Source organism: Meleagris gallopavo, chromosome 22 (genome assembly GCF_000146605.3).
Source record: "Meleagris gallopavo isolate NT-WF06-2002-E0010 breed Aviagen turkey brand Nicholas breeding stock chromosome 22, Turkey_5.1, whole genome shotgun sequence".
Classification (NCBI taxonomy): Eukaryota; Metazoa; Chordata; class Aves; order Galliformes; family Phasianidae; genus Meleagris; species Meleagris gallopavo.
The window spans coordinates 3,262,488-3,281,103 of NC_015032.2; the positions used below are offsets into that span (position 1 = coordinate 3,262,488).

The following is an 18,616-nucleotide window of genomic DNA, read 5'->3' on the forward strand; positions in this document are numbered from 1 at the left end:
TTGCCTTCCTACCTGCTGGGCGGAGTGAGCAGGAGCAGCCCCAGGGATACAGCTGGGGTGAGAACCGGAGGTTGTATGGCTGCAATGGGGGGAGGGCTGGTGGGGATGCAGCCTCTCAATCACCAGCCAACTCTCATTTGTATTTTACGCTCTTTATTTAGGAACAATCGAAAATGTCTGGTTTCATTTCAACAAACTGTACAAGCAAGCTCTTTCCCTCTCCCACCCTCACGTTCACATATACAAAAGGAAGGGAAACTTGCCGTTCACTTCTCAGAAGTGGCATTGTTGCTACAGGGAGTTTGTGCCCTCAGAATGAGAGCAGTAAAGTCCATAGCAGTGCAAGCTACCCCAGCCCAAGTCAAAGCCACAGCCCACAGTCACAGGCAGCTTCACTTTTGTTTTGTTTTTGTTTTTTTTTTTTGTCTTTGCTTTCTCTTTAAAACCCTTACGAAAAGTAAAAACTATTTCCTGTCTCACCCGGCTGCCAAGGTGACCATCTAAAATCGTGGTCTTAAAAATAGTAAGAACCCACTGGAACCCCCTGGTACAAAGACACAGCAGAGCCTCTGCTCTGCCCCCAGCCGCACGGCTACCCTTATGAAAGGTCCCGGTGCAGCTACAATTACATTTTCCTTTGGATAAATCCAAGCAAAAAAAAAAAATCCAGGTCATTCAGCACCAGCATGATTTCTAAATAATAATAATTAAAATTAAAAAAAAAAAAAGAGACCCCATTAGGCTGACATTGTGGTCTGCTGAGAAACAAAGTGATCAACACGCTGTTCCCAAAGTCTCTCTTTAGTGCAATGCTAGTATGTGCAAGGGGAATGACAGCCACGTACCCATGAACACCGCCAGCCAGATGGGGCAGACAGAAAGTGCAATTTTTAGCAAGAAGTTTTCTATGCCACGGATTCCTAAGCCCAACCTTCGCTAGCACCAGTGAGCAAGGGCCCTCCTGACCTGCCCTCCATCCATGGCTTTGGCTGCACCATCCACATCTGGCCAAGGGCGGCCAGCAGAGCGCTCTGCTGAAATAGGCAATGAGGAAAAAAAAAGAAAGGGAAAACCACTGCTGCTTCGGTAACAGCGCTCACTTGCTCTGCTCTAATGGCTTGTGATGCCAGTGCAGCATTCCTGGCACGCACCGCTGCCAGCAGGAGACGCAGCACAAACTAAACTTGCAAAAAAATGAAAGTACAGCTTGCAAGGCCGTCTCCATTGCCTAATCTTTCCCTGCTGGTTTTGAGATCAACTGAGAAATTAAAATGGAGCTTATGCAGTGAGCTGAATCAGGCGGATTTGAAAAGTGAAGCCACGGTTATCTGGAAGCAGGAGAAAGAAATTAACGTTCCAATCTGTGCCTAAGTGCTGAAGTCATCCTTCCCTTCTGATTCCCAGTGACCCCAGCAGCTTCCAAACATCTTCTGGTCACACCTCTGAACTGGCTCTGAGAGAGGGACTGTAGGGAAGGAAGAGCGCAAAACTTCCCCCATGACCAAAAATCATTACTTTTCATTAAAAATAAACAATAAGTGGCCCAAACACGGAATGCAAAACCAGCCTAGCAAACATCAGCCAAGCAGATACCCTGCGGCTCCTCTGCATGAGCGCTGCTTGGCCAGGGTGCAGCTCTGCACTGAGCTGCGGGGGGATTCAGATCACAGCTGCCAGCAGTGCCCGAGAGGAGACCCTGGCAGGAGGGGACGCAGCCACCTTAAATACCTGCACTGGAGCTCGGCGTGCTGCAGGACATGTGGCTGTGTCCCCTCCTGCCAAGGCTGTGAGCCTGATGGGCAGCAGTGCTCAGCTTGCAGGCAGATGGAAACAGGAGCCTGTAAATCATGGCTTAGTGTTCTGTTTCAAAAAAATAATAATTTTATAAAAGGAACGATCTCCAGGATGCTTGTTAGGGAGCAGAGGAATTAGCAACCCACATAGAGCACAGAGCAAATGTAGAAATGAAACAGCTTGGCTGCTGATATGGATGGATCTTGCACTGGGAGAACCAGAGCCCTGTAGGTGAGCAAGTCAGGCACAGCACAGGTCAGGGTCCCAGATTATTAAGCAATTGGATTGTGACCTGAATCTAAGCAGCTTCAGAGACAGAAGTAACAAGATTCACATGGATTACAAAGGATGCTCACTGCTGTGCTTACTGAGCCCAGGCTCAGACACAGCTGATGGAGGTGAAGAAAGTAATTTCCCTTCCCTACTGATGCTGGCCAAATGACCTCTATCCTACATTCCTCCTTTCAAGTCAAGACATCATCTTTGATTCGATGACGATAAATATTCACACTAAGAGCAGGACTGCACTGACACCTGCCCTTACCACCAGGACAGCTGTTCTGGGACTGCTGAGCCACCTCCTCTATTTAAGTTCCAGATGCAAACACACAATTTCTAATGCCCTGCTCCTAACCTCGATCTGTTTGGAGATTACACATGCTTCTCTTTAGCTTCATAACTGATATGATAGGGGAAACAGAGGACCACAGAGCTAAACCCTCTCACCTTCAGCTTATACTTCCACAGAGATTTCAAGTCAACTAAAAATGCAGCTAACGAGGAATGTGTGGGAGTCAGAAAGCAAACTCAGTTACTTTTTATGTTGGTTTCTGTCCTTACATCTCCCCGCCCTGCACAGCTCGGCCCTGTGGATGGGGGGAGCCTGCATGGAACCACTTCTTAGAATTCCTCTGCCCCAAAAGAAAGAAAATTCCTGCTGTGCTTCTATGAATGCATGCAGACAAAGCTCAGAACTCTCAGCAGCTTCCAACCCTTAAGGCTGTTTTTCTGTGTACACTGGGAAATTCTCCCTCTAGCTTGCAAGACTTCTCATTTTGCTGGAAAACTGGCCAAAAAAACAACCCAAGTGCAAAACGTTTCAGCTAGTGCATGGGAAAACAGTTTGAAGGGACCACTCCACACCATCATCCGTAAGCATTTCTGTAGATGAGCGGGGATCACTCTTCCAATTAGCCACAGGCCTTTAAGTGCACACCAAAATCCCACAGAAAACCGCCTTGAATGGGCAAACTACATTTCCAACATATTTATATAGCGAGTAGTTAGTAGAAGTGTACATTTTTAATGTACCTCTTAACGCAGTAAAGAATCAATGGCATATCTGAACTGTATATATGTGTACTTAAATAAACCTGCACGTACATAGACAATAGTAAATTACCTACCTGCATTTGTTCTCTGAAGGCAGCACTGGACATGCACTCACACTCCATTCTGGCAGCCTTGTCTCTGGCAGCACCCCGCTGTCCCCCATCACCTGGGCATTGTGGGGTGGAGGCCGCATCGCTGCTGTGCCTCCAACCGAGGCATGCAGGCAGCAGTGCTGCTGCAGAGAGGAATTAGAGCCTGCTCTAGCTCATGGCATCCTGGGGAGGATTTGTGACTGCTAAGGGGGTTACAACAACACGTCTGCATCTCGGTGCCCAGCAGGCGGGCATGTACCGTGAGAACCCCCTGCAGCACAGAGAGCTTCTGCCAGAACGCTGGGCAGCCGTGAAGAGGGGACAAAGAACGAACTGGAAAAGCAAAAGCAATTAAAGGTGGAAATCAGACGCCATCTTTGGAAGAGGTTCTGAAAAAGCTTTTTGTTTTTAAAACAGATTTTTTTGTAAATTTCTGGATCTGATCCTTTGAGGCTTGCTACCCACCCTTCTAATAAATATCATTTACCACCAACAATAAAGTCTCCCACATTAAAAAGCTCTCACTAAATAAAACCCTTCTACAGCAAAAAGCTTGGCAAAAATAAGGAGCTGTGACTACTCTCCATAAATACATCAGTGGGTAAACACCAAAAACTATTTAAGTTAAGGGACAATGTTGGCTCCAAAACAAACCAGGAACGAACTGGCCACGAATTAATTCAAACTAGAAATTTAAAGAAAGTTTCTAACCATTCAAAGGCAGCTGAGCTCTGGAGCTGTCTTCCAAGAGCAAAAGTGAAGGCAAGACATGGAACCAATTTTGAGCTGGGAAGTGATTAGTTTACGAAAGGATGGTCTGACACAGCACTTGGCTGGGCTGTAGCTCAGTCCTCCTCTAGACCTTCTGTTCTGTTGGGGAGGGATATTAAAAAATGCATCACGCAGCAACCACTGAGACAACAGGAGCACGTCAAAAAGGAGCAGGGTGTGGAAGCAGAGAGGTTAACAGAGAAACATGCTTGGCTCTGTCACATGAAGGCAGAACTGCTATGGATGGAAAAAAACAAAAAGTGGAAAAAGCAAATACTTGAAGTTATCAGCACCACTGCTGGAGGATCACTCATAGTCACAGAGGGCTGAAAGTGGGAAACTTCCCGACTGCTGCTGCCTCACAGAGCCCTTGGAGACAACAATGGCCTGAGCCACTCTCAGCAGCTCTGTGCTTCTCTGTGTTTGTCCTCTGAAGAACAGCTTGTTCTCTCCGAACAATGAAAAGGATTCCAGGTCAGGATGGAAAAATTATGATGTGCTAGTTCTCAGTGATTAAAGGGAGACTTGGAGATTGAACAGCCTGCTGCAGTCAGTCTCCAACTGCAAAAGGGAACATGCTTTTGGCCAACAAGGGACAAACAACACCGAACTCTCTCTCCTGGGTTTGCTGCTGCTTAATGGAGAGTATGCAATGCTAAATTTGACTTCACCCCTCGGGATGAACACTGAGCTCCCACCTGGCCTCAATGCAAGACTGGCAGCTTCTTTCTCAGGTACCTTTTCTGACACGCACCCACACATACACACACGTGTGCATCCTGCAGAACTCTTCAAAGCAGAGCTTGGGACTGAAAAAGGCAGAGAGGTTATATGCAGCCATGCCAGCCTTTAGAGAACAAACACCTTAACGGACAGATGAAAAAAATGTATTGTGCCATAATAGTCCATATCTAAGCAATGACCTTGTTTACACAATGTCTGAGATTCATTATGCTTGTATAGGCAGCTGTAGGCATCGGTATATGAATATGAAATCTGAAAGTTCGTCCACTGAAAAGCAAACAAGAGCATCCTATTTCCTGGGCGTGAGCTGAGCCCACAGCCCCCATCTCTGCCAGCCCTCAGCCGTCTCCTGGGCTGGGCCAGAGCTCTGCACTCAGTGCCCAGTTTGCGTTCGCACTCTCTCTCGTGCTGCACTCAAAGGTCTCACTTATGGCAGTGCTTTATCACCGTGTCCTGCTCCTGACGTCTGTGTCAGACTGGCCCATCAACTTCTTAAAGACCAAAAACTTCTCAAAGGTAAGAGTGGATCCTCTGGGACAAGTGGTTTGAGTTCAGTCTGTTTCTAGAAAAAAACACAATACGGGTGTCAGAGATGCTCCAGCATGCTGCAGGTGCACCTCATGATAGCAAACCAGGAGCCCTGATGAAGCAGCTGCAAAGAAAAGCTAGCCCAGCATCCAGCTAGGAGGGAGTGGACACCTGAAATCCTTCTGGGAGCAGGGCTGGGTCCTGCCCAGTAGAAGGACATAGAAGGAACCTCTGTGCCTTGTCAGGCCACAGGACCTTGCTGTATGGCAGAAGGCCATGTTGGAGGGTGCCAGCAGGGACATGGTGTGGAAACTTCCTCTCTTCCACACACGCCTTTCAAAAGTAAGTTCTAGAGAAGGGATAGGGCCAGCAGATGTACATGCCATGCTGGCTCTGCCTGTTCCCTCATTCTTTGCAGTTTCTATCAATGCCCAGGCATTGCCATGCTCCAGATAATGATGCTCACATCACGTGAGCCAACAGAGGTTCAAAACAGGTGTGGGACAGGAAGAGGTTCTGCTCTGCAGAGGCATGGAGTATGGGCACACAAGGGCACGTGTGCTGCCCAGGGCCATGGGAGAAGTTGCTGTCAGTACTGGCAATCTGCAACCAGACCCCCCCCTTCCTTCTCAAACAGCCACCACTTCAGAAATAAATCTAAAGGCCACTTTCCCCCAGGGGAAGGTATATGGACAAGGCACACCTGCTGGTTTTCCCCTTAAAGCCAGGATGTGGCTTTGGAGCTGGGTGCTTCTTAGCCCCTGCCACGATCCCCTTACTCAGGGAAGGGCTTCCTCAGTTTAAACCCAAATAGCCTCAGCTTCCAGTGGAAAGCAGAGTGCTCAGCACACATCCCCCAGCCCTCGGGTCCTTACCGAGCTGTGTGGCAGGTGGCTGGACAGGGGCTCCAGGGGGCTCAGCTGCCCCCTCCGGACCGCCTGGCTCCCAGGGCTCGCTGTTCTCCAACACCTCCGAGCCAGCATCAGGCGGCCCTTTCTGGCTCCCCGTCTGCTCGCTGCTGGAGAAGGCATCCTCAGAGGTGCTCCGGTTCTCCTCCTCCACCTTTGCTGCAAACCACACCTTCACCTGCTGGGCGCTGAGCTGGGTGCGCTCACAGAGCCCGGGCAGATCATCCTCACGCAGCGCCTTGTGCTTCTTGTAGTGCTCCTCCAGCACCTCCCGCCCCGCCGCGCTCACCTCCAGCAGCCGGGGGGAAGATGCCCCGCCGGTAGTTCTCATACCACTTGAGCTGCCCATTCTTGTAGCCGTACCGACTGTCACCAAACCAGCGGATGACCTCGGCCCGCGGCAGGCCGGTCTGCGACACGATGGCATCGTACTCCTGGTTGGTCGGCCGCTGCGTCTGCACGAACATTTGCTTCAGTAAGTGCCGCTGCTGGGCTGTTTTCTTAAAGTTCAGTTTGGGTTTGGGAGGGCTGGGGGGCTGGTTGCTGCCGTTGTCCCCCTTCTCACCTGCAGCGCTGCCGGGGGCCTCTCCCTTGCCGTTGGATTCTGTCACACGGAGGTTCTTCAGGTTGATTTTGATGGGACTCACTTTGCGCTCGGCTGAGTTGGGGTTGTTGGCAGAGGCATCGAACGAGCAGTTCTCACCCAGGGCCCTCAGGTCATCCAAAGAGTCTTCTCCTTCCCCACGGCCGTTCTCAGCCTCTTCTTCCTCCTGTTGCTGCCCTGCTTCCTCCGCTTTCTTGCTCTCCTCCGCCACCTTCTTCTTCCTCCTCTCTGTGAACCAGCTGTCAATCTCCCTCCGCGTCATCTTTGTTTCCCCCCTCAAGCGATTCACCTCTTCCTCCGGGGGCTGAGGATTTTGGGCAAAGCTGCTCTCCAGGGCCTTCAGCTGCTCTGGCGCACGCTCCTTGTACTTGGTGGCCGTGAAGTCAGGTGCCTGGTGCCAGGACTGCCGCCTGCCTGGGTGCTGCAGGACCGGCATGGCCGCAGGCGTCAGCTCCACTCCCTTGGGAGGCACCTCAAAGGGAATTTCAGGCAGAGAGTCGAGAGCACCGTCTCCAGGGAAGATGGCCCTGCCGCCTCGCACGTTCCTGTAGTGGTATCTCCTGTCGCTGAACCACTTCCGAATCTCCTTTGTGGACAAGCCAGTTATTTTTGTCAGCCTCTCGACCTCAGCCTGCCCAGGGAACTGATTCCTGCAGAAGCTGCCCTTCAAGGCAGAGAGCTGCTCGTGAGACTTCTTGTTCTTGAAGACGTTGGGATCCACGAAGGTCTGTGAAGAGATGGCCGGGCAGGCGGTGAGCACCGACGGGGTGGCTGTGACCACCTTCAGCGCTGAGGCGCTGCCGGAGCTCACTGTGCTGTGCTGAGCTGCCGGTGGGGGCTTGGGGACAGAGCTCACTGCCAAGGTGAAGGAGGAACTGGTGCCTTTCAGCCCATTGGCCATGATGGGCTGTGTGACCAGCAGCCCGCCCGTGCCCTCGGGCTGTCCCACCACGTGGCCCGGCAGAGTTGCCTGGATGAGGTGTGGGACGTTGCCAGGGTTGGCAACTAAGGGCGTGTTCAGCACTGTGATGGTGGGCTGCGGCACGGACTGGATGACCGTGTTAAACATCTTCTTCCTGGCATCTTCTATCTCCTCTGGGGACCAGCTGATGCCTTGCTTCAGCCTCTGAGCAGTGAACCAGATCTTCAGCTGCTCTTCGGGGTATTTTGTCACCACGGTCAGGTAGCAGAGCTCGGCTTTTGTGGGGTAGGGGAACTTGTGGAAAGAGTTTTTCAGGAAGCTGTTGGAGTCCATGGCTGCATTGTACGTGGGAATGCTGCTCAGGGGAATCATCACCTTGGGAAGGGACTTGGACGTAGGTAGCTGCTGATGCAGGGGAGGCTGCTGCTGCAGTGAAACGAGCTGTGCAACACCCGCCGGCAGAACGGGCACATTTCCAATGATGGAGCCGTTCACTACATGAGATGATTTTGTGGCACTCGTGGTGGCCTGGCTGACTGGCACCGAGCTGCTGGTGAACGAAGCCTCTCCGTCCTTTGTCTCCGACTCGGCACCCAGCTGACTCGGCACATTCTCCTTCAGCGTGTGGATCTTTTTGGCCTCAGGTTTGCCTTTCATTATCTTCATGATGGGGGTTTTGGTGATGATGATTTCAGACTGACCATCTACCACTTCCTCAGGGACCTCTCCCGGAGGGTCGTGACTGCCAGCAGCTTCTGCGAGGCTTTGCTCCACAACCGTACAACTGTCCTGCTTAGCCACCCTCCAGACAAAGCTCGTTTCACTGCCATGTGACTCCGCATTGTGCTGTGAGAGCCCTTCGTGGCTTTTCACCAGAAAGTTGCACGCAACGCACACAAACGTGGGCTCTTTGCTGAAGTCTGAGTGCTCAGAGTCCAGGTGCCCGAAGAAATGCTGAACGTCTTGAGTCCCAAAGTCACAACCCTTGCAGATGTAAGTGTCCCCGTCGGTGATGCTGCGGTACCCATTGGACAATGCTTCACTGCTGCTGGAGGTGGCACCGGCATTGCTGGAGGCCAGCCCTTCAGTGGGAGCATCTTGCTGTGTTCCTTCGGGTTCCTCTTCAACAGTCTCCAGTTCCGTTTCCTGAAGCACCAGTGTTTTTACTGGGATCATGCAAGGAGTTGTAGATTTCCTTTTGCTAGCCATCGCTACAATTAATCTGGATGATACTATTTAACTTAAATTAAATTAACATTTAAAAAGCGCTATTGCAAGTGCTCTGTCTTCTAGATTCCAGCAAATTCATGATGTCCCAAGGAGCTGGTGTCAAATGTTGACAAATTTGCCACTGAACCTGAGGACAAGGAGAGGGAGGCGGGGTTAGTTCCTTTGGCATCACACAAAGCGCAACTGTATTTAACCGTTTCACTCAATAAATCACTTTCAGTGCCTTTTGCTGGAAAATAAAAAATTAACTTGACCTTGGATTTCCCATATTTTTAGACTCACAGACTATGAATTACCTGTTTGAAAAACAAACACATGAGCAGGAGCCAGCTGTGCTTTGGCAGTGAAGCCAGCCTGCTGCTCACACCGCTGCTCCCTCCCAGTCCAGCTCACAACCCCAACCTCCTCCAGCTCCATCCTTTAACCCACGAAGCACCCAGCTCCACCCACAGCAGTGCTGTAAGCACCCATGGGTGCTGTATGGCAGAGTTGAAGACTTTTTTTCCCCAGAATCTTTTGTGAGGGAATGCAAGGTGCTGTGTGCGCTCAGCTCCACTCCACTGCTCGGCTCTGCTCCCCAGCAGTGAGAAGCAAAATGCAATTTTCCTACCTGCGCAGCACAACTGTGCAATGCCTCTTTCATAGGCTGTACCAAGTCCTCATTTGAGGAGCACAGACACCAGGATGTCCCCTTGCCATGCCCTACACCAGCGGTGTGCCAGGAGATCCTGCTTCCCCATCACAACACCTGATGAAAATCAGTTTTACTCTTGTAAAAAAAAAAAACCTGAACTAAAAAAAAAAACCAACTTACCATCCTGCCCGATGAGCCCAGAGGCACCTCCCACCCATCAGAGCAGCTGGGCACCCAGAGCTCCTCTACCACATATAGTGCTGCCCCGTGCACACAGAAACGCAGATAGGAAATGACTTTGTGATGCATGCACAGTGCCAACACTGCTGCATTTTGATGGCAGCTTTTAGGACAGAGCAATGTGAAATCCTAGTGCTAAAATCAAACCGAGGAAGTACAGTCTGACCTCCATCTGTACTTCTTTAAAAGATTTGAAATATTGTTCTGGAAAAAATGATGTCAGCTTGCAAACAGGAGAGCCCGGATGGGCAATTCTGGGCTCAGCAACTCTCGGGCACGATTTAAAAGACTGATGGGAAAACGTAACTTCCCGTTAATGTGGGCTGATCTGAGATTACAAAACAGTCCTGTAAATAGCGTTAGTCATCACTGGCATCAGGAAACACTGTTTGCTGTGATAGAGCTTCATAAAAAGCTAGAAATTATAACTTTCACAAATCTATAAATGAAACAGCCTTAAAGCTGCGTGCTGGATTTGGATGGTGCGAGCTGTGCGTTCTCAATACCTGCTTTATGCTGCTCCTCTCCCATCTCCTCGTGGCCAGCCTTCCCTTGCGGAGGGCCAGAAAGTTATTCATGAGCATTCGCAAGTGGAAAACTTGGATGACTATGAATGGGCTCTGCTATTCAGCAGGGAACAGCATCCATTTGACACCAATCCCAAGATCCTCATTTTTGATGCTAAGTTAAATATTACACAATCTAGCTGGGTACAGTGACCTTTTCCAAGTTGAGTCAATTAGGAAAAAAACAATAAGAGCAGCCTGCAGGCTACAAAATACACCTTTACAGGCTGGAGTTCGGTGGCGTGGCAGTCTCACACTACAGCTCTGATACAGGGAAGGGAGGAACTGCTGGCCCTTTCCAGCAAGCTGCCAGCAGACCCAGCTTCAGCATCCACCCCCAGCTCTGGAGGCAGCTCCAGTCCCAGACAGAGCAGAGCTCATGTTGTGGTTACGGAGTTTCCACAAAAAGGTTGTATTTTATCTGTCAACAGAGTGAATTTGATACAGAGCAACCCAGATACACAAAGACCCCCATTGTGTCCTGTTAGCAGAGTGCCTCTTCAGAGCGTGCAATCAGTATTATTTTAGGTAAATGTGCGCAGTCTGACCCACCTATGGAGAACCTGAAAGCTCTCTGTTTCATTAACCAGCACGCTTGCATCACGCTCAGAGCTCTCTCCGATGAGTTTTGTTAAAAATGCAATCAGGGCAGCACAGCCAACGCAGCTCTCCTGCTGGGGATCCAATATTAATGCCACCTGAGAACACAGATTGCAAATCTGCCTGGAAGTGCATCACAGTGCCAATTTACTGGTAAAAAAAATTAATGGAGTGTACTGTTTGTCCGCTTCATTTCCATGGAACAGTTGCATAACCACATGTTAAGAGCATGTTTTATTCACTGCTCACCTTCTGGAATGTACTAACTCTTTAATACAGCAATAATATATAACAGAATGCACAATTCGCTGATCTCTGTCATTGAAATAAGCAAGGCTGTTTTAACGGACAGGTTAAATTAACAGCAGAAAAATTGTGCAATTAAAAAGCAGCCTTATGGTGGAGCTCTGCGTGCCACCGCTGCAAATGCCTCAGAGCCATCTGCACAGCCATGTGAGAAGAACTTGATTTCTTATGTATTACGTTATGATTAACTGGAAGAAAGACGAGCAGAATGCAATATCCACTCTGCAGACAGGAAGAAAAAGGGATCATCCTCTCTAATCCACACCTGCTAATTCAACAGCAAGGCAGCACAGCAAGCAGCAGCCACCACCCGATGACCCATGGACTTAAACCTGCCTCGCACGTTGGAAATGCGAAGGCAAACTGACCTCAAGTGGAGGAATTTGGTACCAGAGATGCTCAGAGAGAGCTCTCAGCAGACGGGCAGGCAGCCAGGAGCCTCGGGCCAGGTCTGGTTGCTCAGAAAGGAGGAACGGAGGAGGAAGATGGAAACTGTTAAACTCAGGATCACGGCCCCAGAACACAGTGCAGAGTTTCTGCTCCAGGCAGCCCCCAAACCAACTGGGCCAGGGAGAACCACCGGCCCCGCAGCCACTCTGCACTGCCTGGGAGAACAATGCCCAGAGAGCAGTCAGAGAGAGCGCAGAGCTTCAGAAACTGTTTCTGCAGAGATTAACAAAGGGAGGTTTCGAAATCGGCACTGCTGAGTATGAACTTTCAGCTTTTTCCAGCTTGGCTGGATACAACTGGTTTGGTTTTAAATGTTTCAGTGAATTAATGAGTTAGGTCGTTAATGCAAAACACTCATTCTGCGCGGTGCCAAGGTCCCCAGTTAGAAGATTAATTCGGTGACCTTTTGCAAACCTCCCCTAGAAACAACAAGGAGAAAGCCACCCCGCAGCACCAGCAGCCATCCGCACCAGGGACACGTCGGATGGCGCAGTCCTGCTGCGGGCAGCTCTGCCGAAGGGAAAATGCTCACTTAGAGGGAAGGAAAAAAAAGATCAGCACCAAAATAGAAGTAAAATAACAGTTTTCTCAACGCTTTCTGTGCCTGCTAGGCAGGCAGACGCGCTCCCCAGGTCAGGGACAAAGTTGATGTTTCTGTCTCATGCGGAGCCAAGCACAATATTGGCACTTCAAACAACAGCAGCTTGTTTTTCAGCTGAAACACCGCGGGCCCCACTTGATATCATAATATGGAAAAAGAAAATTAAAGGAAGAAGAAAAGTTGACACTTGAGAGCTTTCCCTTTACTACCTGCAGCACAGCGCAGAAGACGCAATCCTTCCGTTGGGAAGTCATCGAGGCTCTCCAGCAGCAGCCAAAGCCCAGCAAAGAGGAGATCCCTGAGCCTTGCAGCCCAGGGCCGGTGCCTTCCTCTGCCACCTCCTGCACCCCAAAGGGCGGTCCTGCCTCAGCTCGGGGTGCAGTTACCTGGGTGCTGGTAGGGGAGGGAGCACCTGATGCACACAGCCCTGAGGACGCAGCCCTTCCTGCCGCCACTGGCCCTGCAGTGCCAGGGCTCTTTCCTCTTGGGTTAGTCATTAACATTTGTTTTTCATTTTAGTGCTTTCATGAGAAATCATGTAGGAGTTTACCAGTTACACTAATTATCCAGCTTATTGCCAAAACATGCCCTGTTGGGGCTGGCAGGAGGCAGGAAGGCCACAGGCTCCTGGAGTTTCCAGACTAAGATAGGAGAGCTGAGATCTGTCCCCAACATCTCTGAGCAGCCATGGCCCTCAAGTCACAGTCACTGGGTACCACACAACGCAGCGAGGGCGTGCAGCACATCACACCCCAACAGGGAGCTGCGAGCAGGGCGGCTGCTGCTCATCAGCGCGGGGACAGCAGTGCCACCAACCTGCCACCCGCAGCCTGGTCTCAGCACACAGCAAGGCCAGCACACAACATTCTGCCGGGTTTAACCCACAGGGAACCGCAAGTCCCCATGAACAAACAGCTCATGACACCTTCCCCACCACTGCAGATCACTGGGGCTCTGCCACTGCTGGTGCTCTCAGCCAGTCACAAAGCTCCAGCAGCTCCAGACAAGCCCTGCGGGCAGGAACAGCCTCTCCATGTCTTATTGTCTCACACCACACCAATGTACAAACACACGCACCGGTTGCAGCGGTTTTCAGCTCCGAGCAGAGTCGCACAGCAAACATTTGTGCTAAGGAACAATTTCTCTTTATACCGACTGCTGGGGCACGCTGCAGCCCACGCCTGGCTTTACACTGCATGGCTGGGCTGAAGGCAGTGGACCTCACGGCCCAAACAATCGCCTGCATTCTCCATTCCTTGGCAGGCCTCAAACAGACGGGCATCATTTTCATTCAGACCAGCGCAAGAAAGCTATTCATTAGGATCTCACCCTTCTATAGGCTGCTGCACCTCTCCATTTCAAATGCGCCTTTAAGAGGAGACCTCTCCTCCATCCTGCACGTATTTCATTGACCTGTTTCAAGCCATTTCCAATCTGGGAGATGAGTCTGTGGGTTGAGCTGTACTTCCAGAATAGCAGCACTGTGCCTTCATCTCTGTTACCTGGGCAGAGGCTGCCTTTGTGTGCTGGCACCCAGGGACCAAAGGTAATTATCTCCGCTCTTTTTCAGCCGAGCACAAACCCGAGCGAGACGAGAGCTGGAGAGGGGTGCCTGAAACAGAATGCGATTAGAGTATAAAAATAGGTCACTGGGATAATATAACCTTTAGACTACTGGCAACGTGCCCCCCTCAGAGACAAGCTGCGTGCTATATTTCAGCAGAACGTCGGGAATAAAAAACACAACACACATCAAACCAAACCACTGATCATCCCTCCGAGCTTTGCGTGCTTCTGTCTGAACATCACTAACACCAATTCACTCGCTCTTTTTCCTCTGCTCTCATCCATTTGATCAGGGACCAGACAAGCATTATGCAATCACACCCCTGACATCTCCAAACAAAACCCTCTTTCAGGGCTGCGTTACAGATCTGCTCTGAGCTCTGCTATCTTTGCGGGGCTCCCACCTCCACACGCAGCTTCACATCCCCACATTTTGTCCACGTTGCTGAACATCCCTGGCTTCCCCCAAAGGAAACAGGCAGTCAGACAGAGCAGCACCCATCAGCACAGGCCTGAGCACTGGCAGAGCACACTGCTCATCAGAACTGGGTTTCCCATCACTGGCACCCAGTTGGTGAGCTCCAGTGCATGGGTCTGTGTCCAGCCTTAGCAGACACAGAGGGGCTCTGATTCCAGCCTCTCATGCTTTCTCTAGTAGGTTTGCTTTTGCTTGCATTATCATTCCCTGATCACAGACACCTAAAATGGCCACGCATGGTCTAAAGGGTGATATTCTGCAATATTCATGCCCATTTGCAAAGCACCTCTCAATTCTGCACATACAGTTCTCCGTCGAGTGTTGCTATTTAGACAGAGCAACTTTGGCTTTGGCAGAAATCAGCTCTTTGGAATGCATGTGAAAATGGAAAGATTACACCTAAAATATACCTCTCAGTGTTTTCATAGCTGAAGTTGCTCAGTGAGCTCCACGCTAAAAAATCAGGGGAGCTCGGAGGGAAGGCTCCAGGGTCCCAAGGCAAGATGAGAACCATTGTTAGATCTTGGTCAACGTTACATTTCTGGAAAAATACTCGTCTTTTAAAGCAGCACCACGGAAAGGCATTTTGTGGGATACCTCCAAGCTGCATTTCCCACACCATTCTCCTCCCAGCCCCATTCCAGGCGCACACCCATTCCCATAGGGGTGACCGAGCTTGGGGCCATCACTCCACACTCAGAACTTCAGCTCTAGCTGTTACAACACACACTGTGAAAAGAAACCCAGCATCAGCTTTTATATCATGAGTTTTAAAAGATGTGGGACGTGGGTGGGAAGGACCAAACTGAGCTATTAACCAGTACCAGACACCAAACGCAGGGTGCTGGAGCCCATCTTCTGCAGCACAGACAGTACTGCATCCTTCCTAGCTGAGCCTTCCTGCATTACTTCACTCACCATGCCCTTTTGCAATATGCTAGTTCTGAACACTGCCTCGCGTTCTGGCTCACCATCAGCTCCCATTCCCCTGCTTGCAGTTGCTACAGCCAAACAGACAGCTGCAAAACACGTCAGCTGAAAGCAAGGAAACGGGGCTGGCAGGTCGGGCTTGTGGATTTTCCTCCCCGGTGGGTGCAGCTCGGAGCCCTCCTTTCAGACCCTGAGCACAGCCGATCACTTTTGCAGCTTATTGAGTACGCCAGTTTATGGCAATGTTTTTCTGCTCACTGAACTGGCTCATTCTTTCAGCAGAACAAACTGTTCCACGTTGAGGCAGGAGTTGGCTGTGTTTTAACAAAGGATTTTTCCCTTCTGACAGTGTTTTGCAAAAGACCCGAAAAAATGAGTTTGGAGCCAAGTTACAAAAGGTCAGGAGAGGCTAGGCAAGCAATGGGTGTAGTTCCTGTATGTCACAGCCAGTAAAGGAAATGGGTGGGGAGAAGAGGAATGGCATTTTGAGCAGAAATAATACGCATAAAGTGATTTTAATGAGGATGGCAAGTATGCAGGCACTATGATTTTTGCTTTACCGAGGTAGGCTGAGGTCTCTGCAATGATTTATCCACAAGAAGTATGTGCACAATACAGTTTAAGCAGCAAGAGCAGCAGGAAAAAGTCTGCCCTGCATGCATCCCCACACCCGATTGCAGGGAGCTACAGCCTCTCACCTCCCTCAGCCCAATGAATATTCAGAAGCCTTCTGCCGAGAAAACAGCAGTCAATCACCATCACAATGCCGGGGGAAGGAAATACTACACTGAGAAACCCGGGTGGGACTGCTCTGCTCCAGCATCTCTACCATTTCTGATGTGGGGTGAGGCGTTCCCACGGAGGCTGGCCCTGTGCAGCTCTGCTCCACCTGCATCCTCCATCAGCACAGCCAAGTGAGGTCAGGAGCTGACAGCAGACCTTCCTCTTCTCTTGAGCAAGCTGGGATCAAAATGTTTTGTGATGGCTGCGGCTCCGCTTGGCCCCGCTCTGCAGCAGCTGGCAGGGCCAGGTCCGCCTGTGCTATGTATGGTGCATAGGCAAAGCAAGATGGCCCTGCAGATGTTGAGAGGAGGGGAGCCCAGGGGGATCTGCGGCAGCTGACAGAATGTAATGCCTAATACTGAAGCTCCTCCAGGCTCCAGAGGATCCCTGAATAGAAAGAAAGCACTCGCCACTGGAACACAGCCACTTTTGTGGTTGGAAGGGGCAGATGTTCAACCCCATACAACAATGCAACCCAACAGTTGAGACTGTGGGTGAAGAATGCTGCATCCACTTAAAAGTGAAGAGGGAAATTAGGGACACCATCTAATTCTTAGGTCACCATTTGGTCCTAAAGCTTTGAGTTGACATACCTGCTCTGCAAGAGGGGCACAGGGTTTTCTTCCATTGCCTTCAGACAACACCCTGACCTAAAGCACTGAACCACAACGACTTCAGCAGCATATGGTCAGACCAGCAAGTTTTCAGCTCCTTCAGCTGGAACACAATTTTCCAAAAAGAGCCCTTTTTAATACCTACATAAGAGACGGACTTCCAGGAGTCCCCTGGACTGCGGACTTCATTCTAGACCTCTGTGGGCAAAGTACAGGAGTCACAGCTGAGCATCTGCCAGCCAGAAGAAATCCTTGTCACCTGCTCTTTGGTTTGAACACCATTTGTCAAGCCATTCTGGACAGTACGCAGAGAAACTGAGCAAAGTTCAAGAGATATTTGTGGTATGAACCATTCATGTCAGGGCTCTCCACTTCCTCTGGCTGTTCAGTGGGCTTTGGAATGGATTAGCTACGAAGAGACAATTATTTTTGCGTTGAAAGCTCACCATCCTCTGTAGGTCAGCTGTGAGCTAAAAGCATCCCAGTTATTTACTGCTGGAAGCTGGAGGAATTTCCTTACTCTCAAAAGACTGACATTTAAAATTAGTTTCAAGTACAGTTGTGATAAACAAATCACGTCCTGCTCCCCTCCCCTTCTGTTATTTGGGGTTTTTTTGTTGGGTTTCTAACCAGGACGCAGGAGAACCGCGCAGAGTAACAGACACCAAACCGAAAGCAGTAAAGCCAGAAGAGCCCTCCTTTCCAAGCTCTCCCTTAGACTTTTGATTCCCCAGACCCTTAATTTTTGAATTCCTCATATCATAACAACAACAGGAAGCATTAGGCTGCTTTCACCACGCTCTTCCCATGAAGAACAGAAGGTGAGAGGTTGATTTGTTACCTTACCACAGGGATGCAAGGACAATCAGGTGCTGAGGCTCATCCAGGACATGTTTCCCATAGGGTGGAACATGAGCTGGCTCCCAAATAGCTGCGGGGGGGAAGCAGCCCTTGGCAGGCACATGGGGGAAGACAGCAGCTATTTTAAAGCAGTGTGATAGCCTAAGGAAAGGGGCTTGGGCTTTGGGCTGAGGTTTCCTGTGATCCTTTATTCCAAATAATGATGCATTCATTAATTTGCAGATCACAAGGCCTTAATATGAGGAAATTTGTTTAAGAAATTCAGGCGTGCTGGGAGAATTGCTTCCTTGCCATGCATTAGCAAGCATACCCGCAAAGTGCCAGCAATCACTAAGCCTCCCCTCTGCATTCAGAGCTCTGTACAATAGAGTTTATTATTTTTAAGCTTTTCAGACATCAGTGTGGAGAATTTAAGAGCACTATTTGGAAGATTAAGACACTAACACCACCATATTATTCAATTTAGCTCCAACACTGAGCATTTTATTTCTGTAGACAGTCGCGACTAAACCTCCATTTCCGACTGCCAACAGACAGAAATACTTACAGCTTTAAGTCACATTTCAGCACGGTCTTGCAAACCAAATTAAGGAAACGAGAACAAGGAAATTACTGTCATTATGCAAATACTGCCCAATTACTGCCAAGCCATACAGAACCAACCTTCAGGTTGCTGCCATAGGTTTTGAAACTATACAGGTATAAATTGCAGCAAGTGGAAAACTGTTGTGGGTGCAGCCAGGTGTGAGGTTATCAGCACAACTCCAATAGCTGTATTCTCTATGCACTCACTATTTTCTATGTCCACGTGGACACAGAGAGGCACACAGCTCTTGCTAGCCCACTCCCCCAGCTCACTGCCCCTAGCAGTGGTCTCACTGCCATGAGTTCTGGCCATCAACCCACTGGCCCCACCACATGCGACTCTGGTTCCTGTGTTCTCAGCCCATAAGTGTGCCATGACATCAGTCTCACTCTCAGCCCTACAGACAGGTAGTCACCTACCTTGAACAGGTGATGCTTTTGGCAGAGCACACTGCAGAATTAAGGCAGTCACTGAGC

At 50.0% G+C, this 18,616-nt stretch overlaps 2 protein-coding genes across 2 annotated transcripts in view; both read right to left on the bottom strand.

The window, feature by feature from the left end:
• The window catches only part of EMILIN3 (elastin microfibril interfacer 3), a 79,463-nt gene that overhangs the window by 42,618 nt on the left and 18,229 nt on the right, over positions 1–18,616 (bottom strand). The window lies entirely within an intron of this gene.
• ZHX3 (zinc fingers and homeoboxes 3) overlaps positions 137–18,616 on the bottom strand; it is a 33,877-nt gene continuing 15,397 nt past the window's right edge. The window contains 3 exon segments of the mRNA XM_010722321.3: positions 137–5,295; positions 6,137–6,468; positions 6,470–9,052. Of these exon segments, the coding sequence (XP_010720623.1) occupies positions 5,285–5,295; positions 6,137–6,468; positions 6,470–8,904 (2,778 nt within the window). The 5' untranslated portion in view covers positions 8,905–9,052 and the 3' untranslated portion in view covers positions 137–5,284.